Here is a 21,309-nt window from a genome sequence, read left to right as displayed (position 1 = left end):
CAAGAATCTCCCATTCTGATAGACGCAAACAATTTCTCCACTACCAATACTCAGTCAAAGGTAAGGCTTTTCATTCATCGGTAGGCAGGCAAATGGCTTCCTTCAGTACAGCAACCTGCAAGTATCTGGGGAGCCTGCTCTTGCACAGAGAGCTACCAGGAGTGACGCACCACAGCCCCCTGCAACAGAAGACAACTGGGTTGGTGGCCTCACCAGCATGACTGTAATTCTCACATGTAATAAGCACTGCACAGCCCTCCGTGTATGAATGTACACTTCTACCTGGAAGCCGCAGGCACTCTGCTTTTGCTCAGGTCACATTACCTCTTCAGGTATATGTTTCTGATTGAAACAACGGACAGCTCCGGAAACTGCTGATCATTATGCCTTAAAAAGCCTAGACTTCACGCGACTTGGGTAACTCAACAGTGATTAGATTTAGCGGTCTGTTCACATCTATAATTTAGCCAAACCAAGTTGAGATGATCACCTCTGGAGAGAAACTGCACCCAAAGTCTTGTTACCTGAGAACTCTAGTTGGCACGGGGGGCTTAGAGACAAGTGGAAATAGCAGACTCTTGTTTCTGAAACCCTACATCTACAAGGTGGTGCCAAGAGTCCACCACCGCCGCACTCCCGGGAGGACGCTGACGCTACTGGCTGGAAACACAGGGTGGGAGGCCATAGTGACATCATCCTCAAACCCGTAACTCTAGTACAACAGACAACTCTTATTATCCATTCTACTAGAATACCAGCGCCCCACAGAACTAATCTCTTCACTCCTGAGCATCTCAGAGCTGGTACTCAGTACAGGGCACAGAATGGGGCAGATGGCCTGGGCCTGGAAACCAATAAGCTTGGCCCTGAGGCCGTGAAGGAGGAATGGTAGCACATGTTGCATACGTTGTGCATGAACAGCCTGAAATAATTGTGTGACCAGGGATGAAGAATTAAAAGGACATGCCATGGCCCTCCCCCCTACGTGGGACCCGACTCCCAGGGGTGTAAATCTCCCTGGCAACGCAGAGTATGACTCCCGGGGATGAATGTGGACCCAGCATCGTGGGACTGAGAGTATCTTCTTGACCAAAAGGGGGATGCAAAATGAGACGAAATAGTTTCAGTGGCTGAGAGATTCCAAATGGAGTCGAGAGGTCACTCTGGTGGACATTCTTATGCACTATATAGATAACAACTCTTAGGCTTTAATATATTGGAATAGCTAGGGGTAAATACCCGAAACTACCAAACTCCAACCCAGCAGTCAGGACTCCTGAAGACGATTATATAATAATGTAGATTACAAGGGGTGACAGTGTGATTGTGAAGACCTTGTGGATCACACCCCCTTTATCTAGTGTATGGATGAGTGGAGGAATGGGGATAAAAACTAAAGGACAAACGGGGTGGGATGGGGGGATGATTTGGGTGTTTTTTTTCATTTTTATTTTTTATTCTTGTTCTGGTTCTTTCTGATGTAAGGAAAATGTTCAGAGATAGATTGTGGTGATGAACGCATAACTATGTTATCATACTGTGGACAGTGGATTGTATACCATGGATGATTGTATGGTGTGTGAATGTATTTCAATAAAACTGAATTTAATAAAAAAAAAAAAAAAAAAGGACATGCCATGGGCTTCAGAGGACTCTCCTCTCTGTGGGCACTGAGCTGGGTACAGGGAAGAGGGCTAACAGGACAGAGGCGCTTGTCTCCAGGAGTTCCCTGGGGGACAGAGTGGGCGGTGACTCTGACAAAGCACCAGCAGGCGCTGAGGGCGCGCATGGCTGTGCGTGACCAGCTGCAGGAGGGCCCGGGCAGCGCCGCCCAGGGGAGCCGAAACCTCGTCTCGTCTACCTGCGCCCGGCCATCCTCGCGAGGAGCAGGGATCCACCATGGGCAGGGGAGTCCTGGTCCACCTGAGGCTCCACACGTCCACACAGCTCAGGCCTTCTGGACTCAGGCTAAAAGTAACTTGGTGAGGATAGATTTATGAAGATGTTTGGCACTTTTTAAGAATAATTACACTCTCCAGGTGAGGCCTGCAGGATAAACACCAGAACCAAGCTTGTTTCATGGCCTGAAATCAGCTTGCAAGCTGCGCATACAGTAACACATGCTGCTGTGTGCACACGCGCATGGGCCCGCGGCTGTTCCTGCTGCTTCACCTGGGCTCGCCAAAGCCTCCACCACCCCTGTGACCTTGGTACTGCTGCACCCCCCCGTTTATGGGTGCAGGAAGGACACACAGACGGCTCGAGTGACCCCGTCAAGCAGTGCGTGGGGTCTGCGGGAGCTTTCCTGCTACGGCTGTCAGGAGGCTTCCGAGACCTCAGTGAGGAAGGCTGGCCCCAGGCTGCCCGTACCAGACGCAGTGGAGATACAGCGCCCCGCTGCCCAGGCTCCAGCTTTCTGATCCGGACTCCCCTTATTCCCAGCCAATCCTACTGCAAAAAGGCTGGCAGGGAATGGTTGGAAGGAGGAAGAGAAGATGTTTAGAATCAAGTCCTAGTAGACTGTAGGAAATAAAAGGACACTCAAAATTACTTTATGCGGAGAATGGAAATCCTTATTTCATGATTAGTACAGCCTGGTGAGGTGCTTCCCAGAAAACCAGAGGCATAACTTAAGTCTGGTCCCTAGAAAAAAGCGTTACCCTTTTGCAGCCTGTTTGATCTGACTGGTGATGTATAATAAACCCCACAGGTGCATTTTCTTCATTGAAAAGCTGTGTGGACACGTGCGAGGTCAGTGGGATGGGGATGCAAGCAGCAGAGAGGTTGAGAGCCGGCAGAGGGAGCTGGCAGGGTTCGCAGGGCACGTGGACACGGCTGGTGCCTGAGACAGATGCTGGAACCACTGGAGGAGCTTCAAAAATTCAGATTCCAGCAATCATCCTAGAGGTCCTGAATCTGCCTCCAGGGGCTGGAACACAGAGCTTTGTGTTTCTTTAAAGCAACCCAAAAGGTTCTGATCAGCAGCCAGGTTCGAAAACCACTGCTCCAGCAGGTCATTCTTACTTAGAGAAGGGAAACCTGAGGCCTGGAGACAGGTCTTGCAGTAGCAAAGCAGAGACTAGGGTCCACAGACACCACCCACAGGCTAGCAGGCAATGCTCCCTGTCCACAACAGCCTATGAAAATGTCCTCTTCCAGACCATTCTCAAGTTACCTGACACTTCCAGGGAAAAACCTCTAGCGAAGCTTGTCTGAGCTACAGAAGGAGAAGAGATGTTCTGATCACCACCAGGATTATATTCAGGACTTCTCTCGAGTGAGTCAAGCTATTTCTCTTATTTCATAATGTAGGAAGCCACAGAGACCTCAGCCTGGTTCTGCTTAGACCCTGGGCCGGTGTGGATATATTATGCTCCCCAAAAAGCTATGTTCTTTAAGGCAGTTATGTCAGGGCAGATCAATTAGCCTGCTGATTAGGGTGGAACCTCTGAATCACTTCCAGGGAGGTGTGGACCCCGCCCATTTGGTGGGTCTTAATTAGATCCTTTAAAGGGAACTCACACAGAGAGCAGGAAGGACGAAATGCCCCAAGAGAAGCTGAGAGAGATTTTTTAGAAACAGCCATTGAAAGCTGATGCTTCGAGATGCTTGGAGACGTGGACAGAAGGACATCTGGAGATGCTAAGCCAAGAGCTGAAGCCCAGAGTGTGCCCCGGAGAAGCTAAGAGAGGACCCCCAGACATTTAGAGAGAAAGCCACTGGAATCAGAAGCTGAAAGTAATGCAACCAGGAGCAAAGGACCCACAGATGCTTTCCCAGCTGACAGGTTTTCCAGATGCCACTGGCCGTTCTTCAGTGAAGGTATCCTCATGTTGATGCCTTAGTTTGGACACTTTTATTGGCCTTAGAACAGTAACTGTGTAACCAAATGACCCCTCTTTGTAAAGGCCAATCTATTTCTGATATTTTGGATAACTGCAGCTCTAGCAAAGCAGGACAGGCCCCTTGATGGAAAGGCCACCATGTCCAAAGGTACCGGTGAGGCCAGAACTATTTTCACGATCATACCAAGATGTTCTCTGCCGTTTTCAGTGGTTGACATCAGACAGTGATACCAAACTGCACAATTGCTGCATTTTCCACCACACATTCACAGTAAGGAAAAGGGTGTGTGTGCAGTTGCATTTAGATTGTCTGACGAAACAGTAAACACTGCCTTACACCCTTCCCTGGAGTGTGTCCTGGGCTCCTCTGTGTGGCAAGGCAGGGCCCGAAGCAAGAGGCCTTGGAAAGCCCTGGGCTGCTCTCATGGGCCATCTGTACTCGAAGGAACAACTACGGTTACTCAGACTTGGACACCTGGCAGACGTCTTCTCAAAAAAACAAAAAATAGAAAACAAAAAACAAGTGATCCGTCAATTCAAGGAGAAGTGACAAACTCTTTGTGGCCAAGTATAAAATTTGAGTTTTTAAGAACTTTGGAAAGCCTGTATTCATCACTGTGGCCTGAAAGCCTGATACCTGAAGACCTCTCTGATAAGAACAGTGATATTAACTATGTGACTTTTTGATATTTAATAATGAAAGGTATCAACATCAGGAAGAAAAACAAAACTCAGTGAATCAATATTTCACAAACGACCAAGGCATTATGTTATAACAGCATGTAAGAGTAAAAGATCCACTACAAGTGCAAGCTAGACCAGTGGGTTTTAACACAATGGAGTATAGCAAGTTCACGGATATGGTATCGGACACTATACTGCAACTAACCTTTAAGAAATGGTTGCGTTTTGGTGTACACTCAAAGAAGAATATCCACAATCGTCTGAAAAGGCTAATAAAAGACTCCTACCTTTACCAATTACACATCTATGTGAGGCCAAATCTTCATAGACTTCAACCCAAACAACTACCACAACGGAGTAAGTGCAGAGGCAGATGTCGGAATCCAGCTGTCTTCTATTAAGTCAGGCTTCAAAGAGATTTGCAACCATGGAAAACAATACCACTTTGCTCACTAATTATTATCTTGAAAAGTCATTTTTTATTTTAAAATGTTAACATACAATCGGCTTACTATTTTCAAATAAGCCAATAAGTAAATATTTTTTAATTTCTCAGTTTTAACTTCAATACAGTAAATATTGACCTCAATTTTTAAGAATAAAGGGTCCTGAGCTCCAAACGTTGAGAACTGCTGCTCTGATACACTGACTTGAACGACACTCTGTAAACGTGGTGCTGTGCACATCACTGCGTGGCACTCTGATGTGCGAGCCTTGATGGATCCTGATTTGAACACCCCACGTGTAAGAAGACCTTTTGGAGATAACTGGGAAATTTTAACATGAACTGGGTATTAGGTGGTATTAAGGAATTACTGTCAGTTTTCTTGAGTGTGAAAATGATACCGTGTTTATGTCAGATAAAGCAATGTGCATTTTTAGAGATGCACACTGAAATACTGTGAGATAAACGTCATGCTGTCCAGGACTTTCTTTAAAGACTGTATCAGGGGTGTCAGGGCATGGAAAGGAAGGAGAGGGCGAAAAGGCGGGCCTGACAGAGCCATGGGCAACATGTTGGGAACTGTTGAATCTGGCATTGTGCTCCATTTTGAATCCAGAATTACACTCATACAAGTATTTTAAAACAAATTCCTACATTTGGCTTTTGAGATTGCTCTTTCTTTAGCATTCTACAGTTGTTGCTACACAGCACTGCTTTCTGTCAACAGTGCAGGAAAACTCTCGGCCATCTTCTCTTCCCTGATCCTCTCTCATCTCCTTCTTGAAGCCTGATTAGTCAGAGTGAGACCTCCTCACTCGGCCCTTCATGTGTCTCAGCCTCTGTTGTATGTCCCATTTCTTGGTCTCTTTGAGCTACAGCATGTAAATTCCTTTACCTCCTTTTTCCAACTCACTAATTCTCTCTTCAGCTGTTTACCCTGCTGGTTAATCTCTCCATCAAGCTCTTTAAAAAAAAAAAACAATTACATATTTTTACTTCTAGTTTTGTTGATATTTCAAATCTGCTTGCTTGTTCTTTATTGCCTCGGTCCTTGGCTCATTATTCCAAACATTTTTCATTTCTTTAAACATAGTAAGTATAGTTACTTTATAGTCTTTGAGAACTTAACTATCTTTGCTCTCTGTTTCTGTCTGCTGCTTCTGCTGGATTTCAATCATTTGTCTTGAACCTTTGGCACTGAGGTTTTTTTTATTTTTTTTGACTATGAGCTGCTCGTTTCCTTGAGATTTTATCTCAGTAACCTCTTTGAGGTCAGAGTGAAACAGATCCTTCCAGGGATGACCTCCAGTCCTCTGGCCAGGTGCCGGGTCATAAAGGGCTTCCTTGCTGCCCTATAGTGCCAAAGTCCTCACTCAAGCTCACGCTGCAGCTGTGACCCTCTGTTTCCAGCCGTAAGCGCCAACCCCACCAAGGACTGCACTTAGGCTTTATCTCCTGTCCCCCATGCCCTGTGCACTGTCAGGAGGAGATGAGGGTCTCCAGGGAGCAGAAGTCCTGAGAGTCAAGGCTGGCTATGAATCACACTTATTTCTCAGGGTTCCTGCTTTCAACTTGTTTTCCATCTCTATGGCTTCTTTCCTGTCATGTCAACTCAGCAATGTGCTTTAAAAGAATTTATTCTATTTTATTTTATGCTATCCCATAATTTAGTTGTTTCCCTTGGGGGAAGGAGTAGCTCAGAGTATCCAGTCTGCTGTACCCCTGGAAACTGAAGTCAATATCCCTATTTGTAAAGAAAGTGAAATAAAATGCTGACCAAATAGCTACATATTGTACTCAGAATTTAAGAGTTTAATTCCCAACTACGAGAAAACATTTCTAAACGATAGCTAGCAATTTGCTCAGATAAGCACGATTTAAATTAATTTTTGCTATTTTATAAAGCAGTGTTGGTCTCACTTTCCGCGGCTGGCCCAACCCCGGCAGCGCTTCTGGAGTCCCACACTGGCTCTCCTCAACTCCCAGAGGCTGTGGGCCACCGGCTCAGGTGGGAGGCAGGCATCTCACCCTGGAGGACACTCACGTCCCCTTCTCCTCTCTCAGAAGACGAGAAGAGTTTCAGGAACTTTCATGGCAGAGGCCCTGGAGCGTGATCTCTGGAGTTCAGGACATAGTTGAGTAAGCAGTGCTGGGAGAGGGGTGCTCCATGGGGGGCAGGAAGAAGGGATCAGGCCCAGTGGGAAACCCTGGCACCATGCCAGGGAGTCGCCTGCACTTCTTAGACTTGGGTCTTCAAATAGGAATCCCCCACCACACGGGCATGCTCGCACACGTGCACACACACAGATTCATCTGGCTATTTTTTCTTACAATGGATGTTTTCCCCCAAAGTTTTGGGAAGTTGGTTTTGTTTTATTGTTGTTGTTGTTGTTGTTGTTATTGTTGCTTTTTTGTCTACTGCAGGTATTCTTGAGAAAGCCTGCGAATCACCTGAAATCACTTACAAAACTGTATGTATACAAATGTTTCTAGACAGAAGTAGTATCATTAAATAAAGTTTAAGTACTAACAAAAATCTGTGGACTATTAATAAATGGGTGCTTCTATAATGGTCAAGAAAGTGTGAAATGGCTTGTCCTTTGCACCCCGCTGTTGTAGGTGGGGATGTCTTACCAACTTCGGAAGCCTATCCGTGACCCAGCACCGGACTGCTGAATGGGATGAATGGGTGAATGAAGGAAAGAATGAATGAATGAGAGTCAAAGGACAAGGGCTCTGTGCCTGTGAATATGGTGCTCTCTACAAGCTCCAGGCTCTTAACCTCTTTTTCCATCAATACAAACCTCTGTCTACAATAACAAAACTTTTTCAACTGACAATTTAAAAAACAAAAGAGTTCTCCAGTTGGAGAAAACCCCCTTCTTCTCCCTATGGATGCACACATGTGCACACATGGCTCACCTCCTACTGCCCCCACACCTCGCTTCCAGGCCTGGCTCCAGGAGGTGCCACCTGGACATCAGTCCGCTGCACACTGCTCTCCAGCAGAGCCCGGAAGCAACATGGAGGTCGAGAGAGGGAGCAGAGAACGAGAGCAGTGAATCAAGCAAAGGCCTCTTGGGGGTGGTCCCTAACAGAAGCCTCCAAACCTTCATCTGCTCTTTCAGGCACCTACCAACTAAACATCTATAAGCAGGAAAGAAGTTCTCTCTCACCAGCGTGCCCAGGAAGGAGCTGATGGTGCGAGCTGCCTGGCAGAGGGCGCCGTACTCCTCCAGAAGAAGGGAGATGAACTGGTGCGCCTGGGGGGGGCCCTGCAGGGCTGCGGGTGCCTTCACCCTGGACGCGGCCGAGAGCTGCCGCAGGAGCCGCACCTTCATCTCCAGCACGTACTCGCGGGCCTGCTGCTCCAGCCGCTGGTACAGCTGGTAGGGGTCCCTCTCGCAGAGCCTGCACAGACAAGGGCGGACAAGGAGAGCTGTGACTCGCCACGGCCCGTCCGTGACCAGGAACCTGCTGTTTACCCGTGGGTGCCTTCCACCGCGATGACGTGACAACCCTCACAACCATCAGGAGGTGGCACCTGGGGCTTGGAGAGTCAGGGACTCAGCCGAAGTCCCCGGCACACAGGAAAGCCAGCGTCCACGAGGCACGCTTGGGACCCGCGCTGTCTCTCACACGGACCACCTCGCTCAACACTCACGGCAGGCACCGCTTCATCCCACCTTGCAGACCAGGCTGGGGACGCTGGTCAAGGTCATACAAGGTCGAACAGCCAGCAAGCGGCAGAACCAACCCTCACCCCTCAGCAACCTGCTCCAGAAGACGCGTTTTAACCAGAGCTGTGCTGACCACAGGGTTATTAAAGCAGAGGAAACTGAAAACAATTATTTTTGGATGCTAACAGGTTTGTAACAGACGAAAAGCAACCACCAACAGAGGTGACGTCTGGGCTGCCCTTTTCTTCTTCCTAGGTATTCGACATCCCCACATGGGGTGGAATTACTCTAAAATCAGAGGAACTTTACAGAAGGTTTACCCCATTTTTAAACTATCCCACCACAAAAGCAATAAGCAAAAACGGATGAACTAGAATCTGAAAGGTGAGGAGAGGGAAATGAACATAGGCGTTGTCCCAGGAACAAGGGCAAATTAATGTCTTCCTGCATCTCCCTCAGACTTGGAGCCACTCCATGAGAAACGCTTGCTCTACAGTGCTGTTACTTCCATGGGTAAAGTTATCACCTACTTCTCTGATGTGCTTCTGAGGAGCCTCCAGATGGAAGCCCAGGACCATGGATGTGACAGCCAAAACACCGCCCACAGCCAGCCACCGGGGGCCAGGCAGCCCAGGACCCCCGAGACGGGGGCGGTTGTCAGGTAACTAAGCACAGTCCTGGCTTCCACACAAAGGATCCTTTCACCTCTGGGTACCACATGTGGTCAAAAGAGAAGACCCTTAATCGTCACCTGCTCTATTTCTGCCTTCCCGTACCACCTGGGCGGTGGCGCCAGGGAAGCCTGCCTGGGGCCTTCTGAGGCGTGCTCAGAAACATAACGGGAAATAGCAGGATCCCCACAGTGGGCCGTGCCCTGAGGCTAGACGGATGACATTTTTAGTGTAACAATCATGATTTTAAAAACTTCTTTATCAGCCGTCCCCTGAAATGGAATGTATTTCACCTGTTAGAGGAAAGCCACAACAGACTCAAATGATACAGGGAAAACCAAACTCACAGACAGCCTAGATGCCCCCACATTTCAATCAGCATGTGGACCCCCGAGATGTACCGTGCTCGGAGCAACAGTCTTCTCCCCACCTCGGACCTGGGCCCTCCCTTGTCCTCTTCCTGAGATCAGTCAGTCCCAAGTGCTTGAAACAAACTTTCGATTCACTTCAATTATACCAGCAGTAAGCGTTTCACTAGAATGAGAAGAACTGGAAACATTCTAGCCAGAGGGCTCGCTCTCCTGTCTGCTCAAGACCTGGGAAGGTACCGAGGGCGAGGGTGGAGTGAGCAGGGGGGCTCCCGACCCAGACTGGGGAGGCGCGGCCCGCACCCAAGCCTGCCGCCTGAGCGCAGCAGGGCAGGGACAGGGCGTGCACGGAGTGGATGGCCTAGGGGGCCATGCGTACCTGTCCACGAGCTCCTTCATCCCCTCCTTGTCAGGGACGAGGGACTGGTCCTGGTCATCAGCCAGTGGGGTTCCAGCCTGCCGGTAGACACACCGGACCATGTAGCGCACTTCTGACCAGTAGTTCTGCAGCTGCTGAGATTCTCGGTCTGTCTCTGCTGAAATTTCTCTGTAAAGACACAAGAAGAGTCAGGCTTAGGCAAAGAAACATCACCTGTTATGTCTCCTCACCCTCCCAGAAGCCCTGAGGCCACTGGCCACCAGGTCCTGTCTCACCGCACCATCCTCGTCCCACTCAACCCCGTGTCTGCCTGACCCTGCCACATCCCGCTCAGGGGAGCAGGCCCCCGTCTTCCATGGCACAGTGGAGGCAGTGGGTGTCCCGTCTGCCCAGTCCCTGGGACCCTCCTTTCCACGAGATGCTAGTCACAACTCACACCACGCAAAAACCCATGACCGTCTTCCAAACGGACTACAGGAGCCATCCATCTCTCCAGACTGCCACTGTCGAGGTGCCCGGCTCTCCGCCAAGCATTTGCTCCTGTCAGTTTCCTACCCCCATGAGCCGCGAACCTGGACTTCCCGTGCCCTGTTCTGTCACCGGCCACCAGGCACCAGCCTCCCCCAGCTGTCCAGGTAAGAAGCCAAACATTTACGCATGTCTCCTCTCCCTTCTGAGGACCGGCGTCCGAGTGCCAGTTGTCCCACTCACCCAGGCATTTCTCACAACACTGGCCGATGTCTTCTGAGGAGAGGCTCATGTGCTTGCTGTCATTTATCAGTGTCCCAGTTTTGTTACAGCTTAAACATGAATTAGTTTCACCCTCTCTTGAACCTTATCATTGCCCAGAAGAAAGTGAGATGTCATGTACAACCAGAGAGCAAAACACACAACACACACCCAAACACGTCCCTGCAGGCACACCCGCCACACACCTGCGCTCGCTGCAGGCCTCACAGGTACAGGTCGCGTCAGACGCTGTGGAGCTGCCGAGCCCTGCGGAGGGCAGTGTGTGAGCCCCAAGAGTAAGTCTCCCGCTTCCTCCTGCCTCTGGCTGAGACCCTCCAAGAGGGGAGTGCAACAGAAAATCTTGACTCTGCTGTGAAAAGAGAGAATTAACAGACCAGTTAGGATCAAATGTTCATGGCATTAATTTTTATAAACTGCTCAGAAAAATGTTTTAGAAAAATTTTAAGCCCGAGACACTGAAAAAAGAAAACTTTAACTGACATTAATGGAATTTTTTCTCTCCAACACCCAAGGTTTTGTGTGGCAACAATTATTTCTGACCTGACGGTGTGCACTGCAGGGCCCTGGAGGTGTCCAATGCGTGTTCTCCGCCCATGGCCCTTGTCCTCACAGCAGGCATGGCCATCCCGGAGCCGAACAAGAACAGGCAGAGGCCACCCTGTCCGTGGAGTCAAGCACCTGTGCCACCTGCTCTAACCAAGAGGTCTGGAGGCCTGAGGAAGAGGACACACAAACCCACTTCTGGGGCTTCCTCCAGTGCCCAACAATACCTGAACATCAACCGAGATTCCATCAGCAATCACCCTGGAGAACACAAGCGCAACCTTAGTCCCCTTCACCCCAAAACGCCTTCTCTGCCCTCAGTTTCTCCTCTCTGACACAACCCAGAGGTGCCCCTCCTTGGCACCCAGGTGGTGCTCGGCCATCCAAGGACCTGCTCTCACCTCGGAGCTAAGGACAGTGGGCAGCTTCCCCACACTGAGGGGCAACAGCTCTCCAGGCACTGCCCCGACAGCCTGACGAGCACACAGGGTTTCCTGAAGCGGATCCGTGGAAGAAAACAGACCTGCATGCCCTCTCTTCCTCTCCACAGGCTGAGTGAGGGCCTTCGCTGCACGCCCTCGGAGGGACCCACAGAGGAGCTGGGATCCCCTCCTCGGCTGCGGGCTGGTTTGGACACACAGACCCGGAGCTCCACCCAGTTTTGCTACTGGACCACACACAAGGGAGCTCTTCTGAAGGCCTGTTGCATGTCCCGTGGAGATGCCAACATCTGACTCTGCAGTGAATTCTGGCAGTGGAGGACCAGCTAAGGCTACCCTAGTGGAAGGAAGGTCCAGCACGAGAAGCATTCCATGGGTCAGGGGCTCTGGGGAGTGGGTGAGAGGGCACACGGAGTGCTCCACCCGATGGCTCAGTGCCAAGTTCTTACCGTGGTCTGGAAGGAATCCAAAGAAGGGCCTGACGTGAGCAAGACTGGTGACTACTGGGCCCCCTGTGATGACGGGAGCCTCATCAGCCAGAGTGCCACGGTCAGCCCCGCGAAGACCCAAGACCTCCCAACTCCTCCTGCCCACATCCCCTTTCTCCACCCTGGAGCCAGTCAGGTCACGCCCCCACTCCCCTCCCCCCCACCCCGCAACATTCCCTTAGCAACTCCCATCACTTGTTTAGTTCTCTCAGCTGCTAAAACACAATGGGTTGGCTCCACAACAGGAATTTATCGGCTCACATTTCAGATGCTAGAAGGCTGGCTTTCTCCTGGGCTGGTATCTTCTGGCTGGCTGGCACTCCTCGGGGTTCCCTAGCTTTTCCGTCACACAGCAATGCAGAAGGCGGCGTCTTCTCTCTTTTCTCTTTCAGGTTCCCTCGACTTCCACCTTCTGCTGTGTCCATGGCTTGTCTTTCCAGACCCAATTTCCTTTGTTATATGGACTTCAATTCACTCTCTGGACCTCACCTGAACTAATAACACCTTCAAAGGTCCTACTCATAAATGGGCTCACACCCACAGGCCCAGGGGCTGGGACCTGAACATGCCTTTGCAGGGGACACGATTCAGTCCCCAACATTCTGGACTCCAAAAAGACATGTTCTTTTCGCTTGCAAATACATTCAACCCATCACCACATCCCAAAGCCTGAAGCCATTATGGAGCAAATACATACGTACAACGCCTCATCAGAATCAGTTACAGGCATGGTCTGTCCTCTGTCTGAGGGACCTGGGAACCTAGAGAACAAGTCACCTGCTTCCAACACACAATGGAGGGATGGGCATGGGACAGACATTCACATTCCAGAAGGGGGAAACGGGAAGGAACACAGTGGACATGGGTCCCAAACAAGCCCAAAACCCAACGGCAAATTCCATTAGATTTCAAGATCTGAGAGTCCTCTGTGACTTGACTCTTTGTCCTCTGAGACCCATGGAGTGGCAGCCCCACCTCTTCCACGCTCTGTGCAGTGGCCATGCTCTTCCCTCACCGATCATCAGACAGAGAACTTCCCATAGATCCCTCCTGGATAACTGCATTTCTGATCCTGACTTCCACTGAAATGGCTGGCTGCTTCCACGCTCAGTTAAATCCTCCACGTGGAGCTCTGTTTTCTGGAGACTCGCTTCCTAGAAGCTCAGAGAGGTCCCTGATAGAGATCCTCCTGGCCCAAGTCTCAGAGAGCACTATTTGGCTGAGAAGTTTCCAAATCATCAATTTCTCACTTCTTTGTGCTTAAGAGTTCAGTTTTCAGCTTATCCCTTTCCTCTCATTTCACTGTGAGTGGCAAGGAGAAACCAGGTTGCACCTTCCACACTTAGCTTGGAAATCTCCTCCGACAAATACCTAAGTCCATCACTGTCAGGTTCCACTTTCAATCCAACATCAGAACCCAACTTTTCCATGTTCTCTGCTGCTTTGTAACAAGGATCATCTCTCTCCAGTTTCCACTAACAAGCTCATTGTTTCCTCCTATGGCCTCAGAGGTATTTTAATGTTCATATTTCTACCTACAGTCTCCTCAAAGCAATCTGGGCTTTTTCCATCAAGCTCCTCACAATTCTTGCAGCCTCTACCCATGACCTATTCCAAAGCTGTTTCCAAATTTTTAGGTATTTGTCACAGCAGTACACCAACTTTCCAGTACCAGAAGCTGTCTTAGTTTCCCAGCTGCTAAAACAAACTCCGCACAACAGGCTGGCTTCACAGTAGGAATTTATTGGCTCACATTTCAGAGGTCACAGGCTGGCTTCCTCCTGGGTCAGGATCTTCCGGCGGGTGGCACTTGTGGGGCTCCTGGGCTTTTCCCTTACACGGCGGTACCCATGGCGGCATCTTCTCCTTTCTCTCTGGGGTTCCGTTGACTTCAGCTTCTGGCTGCTCCCCGGGGCTTCTCTTTCCAGATACAATTTCCTTTGCTTGTGATGTTGTCAGCCCTGTTGGAGTAAGGCCCATGTGCTTTCAGTCTGAGCCTCATTTTAACTCCAACATCTTCGAAGAACCCACAGACAAATGGTTTCACACCACAGGACCAGGATGGGACCCAAACACACCTTTTGTGGGGACACGATTCGTTCTCCAACAACTTACTAAAGCTGAGAGGGAGACAGTCAAGTTTCTCTAAAGACTGAGCTTGAATACCTGGAAACAAGACAATTTTAACATCAGAATGCCTGGAAAAGGCTAGGAGGCCTGGCTGGCCCTTCAGCAGAGCAGGGAGGCGGGCAGACAGGTGGGTTTGGAGCCAGTGGGAGAAGAACACAGCTGTCCCCAGCAGTACCCAATGGGTCGGCTCACTTGAACAAATGAGATCTGCTCTCTTCTCCCCCATCCCAACACATCCAAAGGCAAGCCTGTCCTCCAACGCCCAAGAACAGCTCCATCCATCCGTGACTCTCTCCCCATGGTCCTAACCTTGCCTGAGCCTCTGCCATCTCTTGCTTGGAGAGATGCAGTGGCTCTCCAGTTGCCCCTTACCTCCACCCTTATGCACTCATGAGCCAGTCTCCAGCAGCAGCCAGCGAGGTGTTTAAAACAGGAATGGGCCATGTGGCTGCCCTCCTGCTTTCCTCTGTGTCAGCTCAGAACAAAGGCCAAGCATCAAGGTTTTCCAGGACAAGTGTCAGCTTTCATGCCACTGCCCGGTTCCCTTTGCCAAAGGGCTCGCCCCCCAAGTCTCTGAAAGGCAGACTTCCCTCCATCAGTCAGGCCTCGGCAGAAAGATCACCTGCTCCGAGAGGCCAGCTGACCAGTAACCGCCAGTCCTGGCCACCCTCTTTGCCCTGGTTTGCAATGACAAGATGCTCCTGGAACATGGTTCTCCTTTGCCGGCCGGCACCACGTTTGGCCTTGTCAGCAGAGGGCGCTGGAGAGACACGCAGGAGGACAGGGTCTTGCTTCTACAGTGCAGGCAGCTCCGTGTCAGGGGTGTGGGCAGCTTCCTGCTGTCAGCCTGGCCTGCAGCACCTGGGCGACCCCCTCTGTGACCCCATGAGCTGTGGCCGCACCCTCTCTGGCCAGTCTGGACCTCTGCGGAGGTGGGGCCCTCGTCCAACGCTGTCCTGCATCGAGCACTTTCCCCAAGCCCCAGATAGCATCTGCCCCCTGGGTCTGAAATGACTGTATTTTTTAGAGCTTCCTCCCCTTATCAGGGTAGTTAGTCCCTGTTGCTGGTTAATAGTAATGCTCTTTATATTAAAATTTCCCTGTTCCAATTATTAGTGTGCTTTCCTCTCTCGTTTGGGCTCTGGCGGATGCACCTACCTTAACCACCCCGGTTAAACTCTATTTTTCACAACGCCTTCTGAAATCCTGTTGTGCTACTCCTTTCCAGACCGGCTCCAGAGCTGAAACAGAAATTCCATGAGAGCAGGAACCTTTTCTGACCTGCTCAGCACTGCAGCAGCAACTACGGTGACACAGGCTCTAAACTCTGCTGAATCTAAATAGCAATCAAGAGCCCTGAAAGTAGTATTTCCTGGTGACAAGAAATAAAGTCTTTAAAAATAAGAAGCATGATCACGACATATTAAATCCTTAAATGCATCATTTTTTGGAACTCATCTTATACAGATTTAATCTCAGTCACTGTGTTTTGTCCAAGTACAAAACAAGCAAAAGGAACACAACAAAACCCAGCCCCCAACAATGTAACTCCACAGTGTTCAGCATCCATTATCAAAGCAAAGCAGGAAAAAAAATTCACAACCAGAAGAAAACTAACCAATAAAAACAGACTCTCAAATTACAGAGATGATGTAACTAACAGGCAAGAATCTGAAAACTGTGATTATAAATAAAAGTTCCACATGTCTTCAGAAAACAAACATGATGAGGAAAGAAACTGATATTAAAAACAAACAAAAAAAAACAACAAAAACAAGCAAATAGAACTTCTACAGATGAAAAATAAAATATCTGAAAAGAAAATACACTGGATAGAATTAAGAAAAGATTAGACACACTAGGAGATCATAAACTAGAAGACGGGCAACAAAAAATAAACCAAAATGAAGTGCAGACATAAGCAAGGTAGAAAAATGAACAAAGCATTTGAATGGCAAAATCAAGGTGTTGGACATACAGGTTAAGGAAGGTTCCTTCTGGCGTCCCTGAAAGAAATGGAGGCCAGATGAAGAAATGGCTCAAAATTTCCAAATTTGATGAAAACTGACATGGCCAAGAAGCGCTATTATCCCAAGCACAAGAAACACAAAGGAAATGACACCAAGGCACATCACAACCAAACTGCTGAAACCAGTGATAAATGAAAATCTAAGAAGCAGGCAGTGGACAAAGACACATTATAGAAACAAGTGCACAGATATGGATGACAACAGATTCCTCATCAGAAGAGAAATGACCAACAATCTAGAATATTATGCTTAACGAAAATGTTAGAAATGAAGGTGAAAATAAAAGCTTGCAAACAAATGGACACTTCCCTGCATTACAAGAAATGTGCAAGTTCTGAGGCTTCAGGAACAGGAGGGGCTGGAGAGGAGTGAATGAGGACCACCAGCCATGGGAGGGGGCAGGTAGAGAGCAAAGGCTTTCTCATTTGAAAACCTTCTTAAAAGATAATTAACCATTTTGAAGGAAAAAAAATAATAAAAGTGTACAGTGAGATTGATAACAGATAAAATATCACTACAGGTCCATCCACTGGAGATTAAAAAGTTAATGGAAGAATATTATACCCTTTATCCAATACATTTGACAATGTAGATGAAACAGACCAGTATAATCAAAGTCAAAACTTAACAAAGCGTAGACTTCCAGGGAAGAGAGCGGAGCAGGTAGCTCCAGGACTCAGTCCCTGCACCAGAACAACCATCAAACAGGCAGGGGCTGCCTGGAACAATTTAGAAACCCCATAAGAGCAGTGTACGGCGGAGAGCGGGAGGAAGAGCTGATCGGTTACAGTACAGAACAGTGAACTGCTCTCCACGCCATGGCTGCCGGCGCCTGCCCACCCCCACTCTCGTGACAGGCCACCTCAGGGTCCAGCCCCTGGCTAGCTGCTGGTGACAGAAAAGGATGGAAAAGTCATCTTCCCAAGAGCAGGGGTGTACATGGCCAATCACTGATCACGGCTTTTCATTAGCAAATTCGGAATGTGGGTCCCAGCTCTGCTGCTGTTTCAACCCATCCTGGGGAAAAGGAGGCAGGAGTCACTGTTTCAATCCTCCCTGGACAGGGGCAGATGCGGCGGAGATGTCAAGACTAAGAGCACCCTCAGGGCTGCAGGGAACAGGTAGCTGAAGGGCTGCATTTTCTGGGCAGGCCAGAAAACTCAGCTTTGGGGAACCTTTGGAGAAGCTTTTGGCATCCTTCTTGACCCCCTCCCAGGCACCCTATTTTAGCTGGGAAGTCCTTCCCAGAGGTACCCTCCTCCCAGAATTTGCCTTCCAGGCAAAAGGAAACAGTAAAAGGATGTAAAAACCTATAGAGGTGGACAATCTGGGACAAAGGCCTGCTGGTTTCAGATACCTGGGAGAGGGAGATTTGTCCCCTGGAAAAGACAGAACAACCAAACTACTGTAACAGGGGAACTCCAAAACAACTAACAAACAAAAGTCCAGGACAAGAGACAGATATTTCCTGTTGGTTTGTTTCTCTAGAGAACCCTTATTAATACAATTTATCTCTTCAAAAAATGGAGCTATGAAAACTAGATCTCCATTTGCTAAAAAAGGAGGCCCTTACCTCACACCATACAGAAGTCAACTGAAAATGGATCAAAAACCTAAATTTAAGAGCTAGACCTCTCAAACTCCAAGAAGAAAAACAGGGAAACATCTTCAGGACCTTGTGTTAGGCAATGGTTTCTTACACTTTACACCTAAACCATAGGCAACAAAGAAAAAAAACAGATAAATGGAACCTCATCAAATAAAAAACTGTTTCTTTTACCATGAAAGTGAAAATACCATCTACACAAAGGGAAAAAACATTTGGAAACCACATATCCACTAAGGATTAATACCCAGTATATATAAAGAAATCCTCCAACTTACAACAAAAGACAAACAACCCAAATTAAAAATGGGCAAAAGAAGAGACAGCTCACAAAGAAGACATACAAATGGCCAGAAAGCACAGTAAAAGATGTTCAACATCAAGAGCCATCAGGAACTGCAAATCAAAACCATAATGAAGTACTTGTGCCAGTTTGGATGTACTATATCCCCCAAAATGTCATGTACTTTGATGGAATCTTGTGGGGACAGGCTTATTAGTATTGATTAGGTTGAAACCTATTGGTTCAGTGTTTCCATGGAGATGTGACTCAATCAACTGTGGGTGCGACCTTTCATTGGATTATTTCCATGGAGGTGTTGCCCCACCCATTAGGGTGGGCCTTCACTGGATCACTAGAGTACTTTAAAAAGAGCCACATGGGCCCCAGGGGCAGAGCAACTGAGAGTGACATTTTGAAGAACAGCTGCAGCTAAGAGAAGACAAAATGCCTCAAGAGAAACACTTTGGAGAACACCATTTTGAAATGCAACCTGGCATCAGCAGATGCCAGCCATGTGCCTTCCCAGCTAAAAGAGGTTTCCGGATGCCAATAGCCTTTCTCCAGTACCCTTTATTGATGTCTTACCTTGGACACTTTACAGCCTTAAGACCGTAACTTTGTAACCAAATACACCCCTATATAAAAGGCAATCCATTTCTGGTGTTTTGCAAAAGGGCAGCATCAGCAAACCAAAACAGTACTATTTCACAGCCATTGGAATGGCTGCTGTTAAAAATAGGGACAATTACAAGAGTTAAAGAGGATGCAGAGAAACAGGAACAACACTCATTCATTGCTGATAGCAATGTAAAATGGTGCAGCCACTGTGGAAGACAGTTTGGTGGTTCCTCAGAAAAGTAAGCAAAGAACTGGCAATCCCACTACTAAATAAACACCTAAAAGAACTGAAAACACAGGTGTGAACAGATATTTGGACACCAATATTTACAGCAGCATTACAATTGCTAAAAATGGAAGTAACCTAAATGTCCATCAATATGAAAGAATAAACTAAACATGGAATATAGATACAACAGAATATTATTAAGCCATAAGAATGAATGAAGTCCTGATACATGTGACAACATGGAGGAACCCTGAAGTCATCAAATTGAATGAAATAAACAGACAAAAGGACAAATATTCTATGAGCTCACTGATTTGTAACAATTAAAATATGTAAACTCACAGAGTCAAAATCTAGAAGACAGGTTAACGGGATGGAATGGGGATGGAAATGGGAAGTTAAAGCTTAAAATGTACAGGGTTCCTATTTGGAATGATGGAAATGTTTTGGTAATGAATGGTGATAATAGCACAACACTGTGAACACAATTAACAGTACTGAAATAATATCTGAATATGAAGAGGGGAAATGTTATTATAACAAAATATAAGAAAACTTTTTTAAAAACCCATGGACCTTCCTGGGGCTGGGGGCTGGGGACTGGGACAGGACTTGCCCTTTGGAAGATGTTGCTGCAAAGGAGAGGCTAGGCCTCCCTATAATTGTGCCTAAGAGCCTCCTCCCGAATGCCTCTTTGTTGCTCAGATGTGGCCCTCTCTCTCTAGCTAAGCCAACTTGGCAGGTGAAATCACTGCCCTCCCCTCTACGTGGGATCAGACACCCAGGGAAGTGAATCTCCCTGGCAACATGGAACTCCCAGGGAAGAATCTAGACCCGGCATCGTGGGAAGGAGAACATCTTCTTGACCAAAAGGGGGATGTGAAAGGAAATGAAATAAGCTTCCGTGGCAGAGAGATTCCAAAAGGAACCAAGAGGTCACTATGGTGGGCACTCTTACCACAATATAGATAACCCATTTTAGGTTCTAATGAATTGGAACAGCTAGCAGTAAATACCTGAAACTATCAAACTACAACCTAGAACCCTGAATATTGAAGACAACTATATAAAAATGTAGCTTATAAGGGTTGGCAATGTGATTCGGAAAGCCATATGGACCACACTCCCCTTTGTCCAGTGTATCTATGCATGGACGAGCAGAAAAAGAGGGGCAAAAAAAAAAAAAAAAAAAAAAAAAGGCATCCAGTCTTTTTTTACTTTAATTTTTCTTTTCACTTTAATTTTTATTATTTTTTGTGTGTGTGTGGACTGAAAATGTTCAAAAATTAATTTTGGTGATGAACGTCCAACTATATAACAGTACTGTGAACAATTTTTGTACTTTGTATGACTGCATGGTTACGTATGGTATGTGAATATATCTCAATAAAATTGAATTTTTAAAAAACCCCATGGAACACACTATACGAACAATGAGCTCTAAGTAAAACCATGGACTTCAATTAATAGTAATTATAAAAACATACTGTCTTTGTTCTGTCTTACAGCTGCATAATATTCCATCATGTGTATATACCACACAGTTTTTTATCAACTCATCTGTAGATGGACATTTGGGCTGCTTCCATCTCTCAGCAATAGAGAATAGTATCGCAATAAATGTCAGTTTACAAATGTCCGTTTGTCTCTTAACTTTCAGTTCCTCTGAGTATATACCCAGCAATGGAATAGCTGGGTCACATGGCAGATCCACACTTAGCTTCCTGAGGAACCTCCACACTGTCTTCCACAGTGGTTGTACGATTCTACATTCCCACCAGCAATGACTAAGTGTGCATCTTTCTCCACATCCTCTTCAGCACCTGTAAATCTCACTTTTTTGGACAATGGGCATTCTGGTAGGTGTGAGATGATATCTCATTGTGGTTTTGATTTGCATTTCCCTAATAGCTAGTGAAGTTGACATTTTTTCATATGTTTTTGAGCTATTTGTATTTCCTCTTCAGAAAAGTGTCTGTCCATGTCTTTTGCCCATTTTTTAACTGGGTTGTCTTTCTGTTGTTGAGTTGTACGATTGCTTCATATATTCAGGATATTAAACTCTTAGCTGATATGTGGTTACCAAATATTCTCTCCCATTGTGTAGGCTGCCTTTTTAC

At 47.5% G+C, this 21,309-nt stretch overlaps 1 protein-coding gene across 1 annotated transcript in view; it reads right to left on the bottom strand.

Moving 5' to 3' along the window:
- Positions 1 to 21,309, bottom strand: part of FAM193A (family with sequence similarity 193 member A) — a 234,860-nt gene that overhangs the window by 70,526 nt on the left and 143,025 nt on the right. Inside the window, 3 exon segments of the mRNA XM_037829279.1 lie at positions 8,151 to 8,385; positions 10,073 to 10,240; positions 11,008 to 11,171. Of these exon segments, the coding sequence (XP_037685207.1) occupies positions 8,151 to 8,385; positions 10,073 to 10,240; positions 11,008 to 11,171 (567 nt within the window).

This window comes from Choloepus didactylus, chromosome 3 (assembly GCF_015220235.1).
Source record: "Choloepus didactylus isolate mChoDid1 chromosome 3, mChoDid1.pri, whole genome shotgun sequence".
NCBI lineage: Eukaryota > Metazoa > Chordata > Mammalia > Pilosa > Megalonychidae > Choloepus > Choloepus didactylus.
This window is presented reverse-complemented; position numbering and strand designations above follow the sequence as displayed.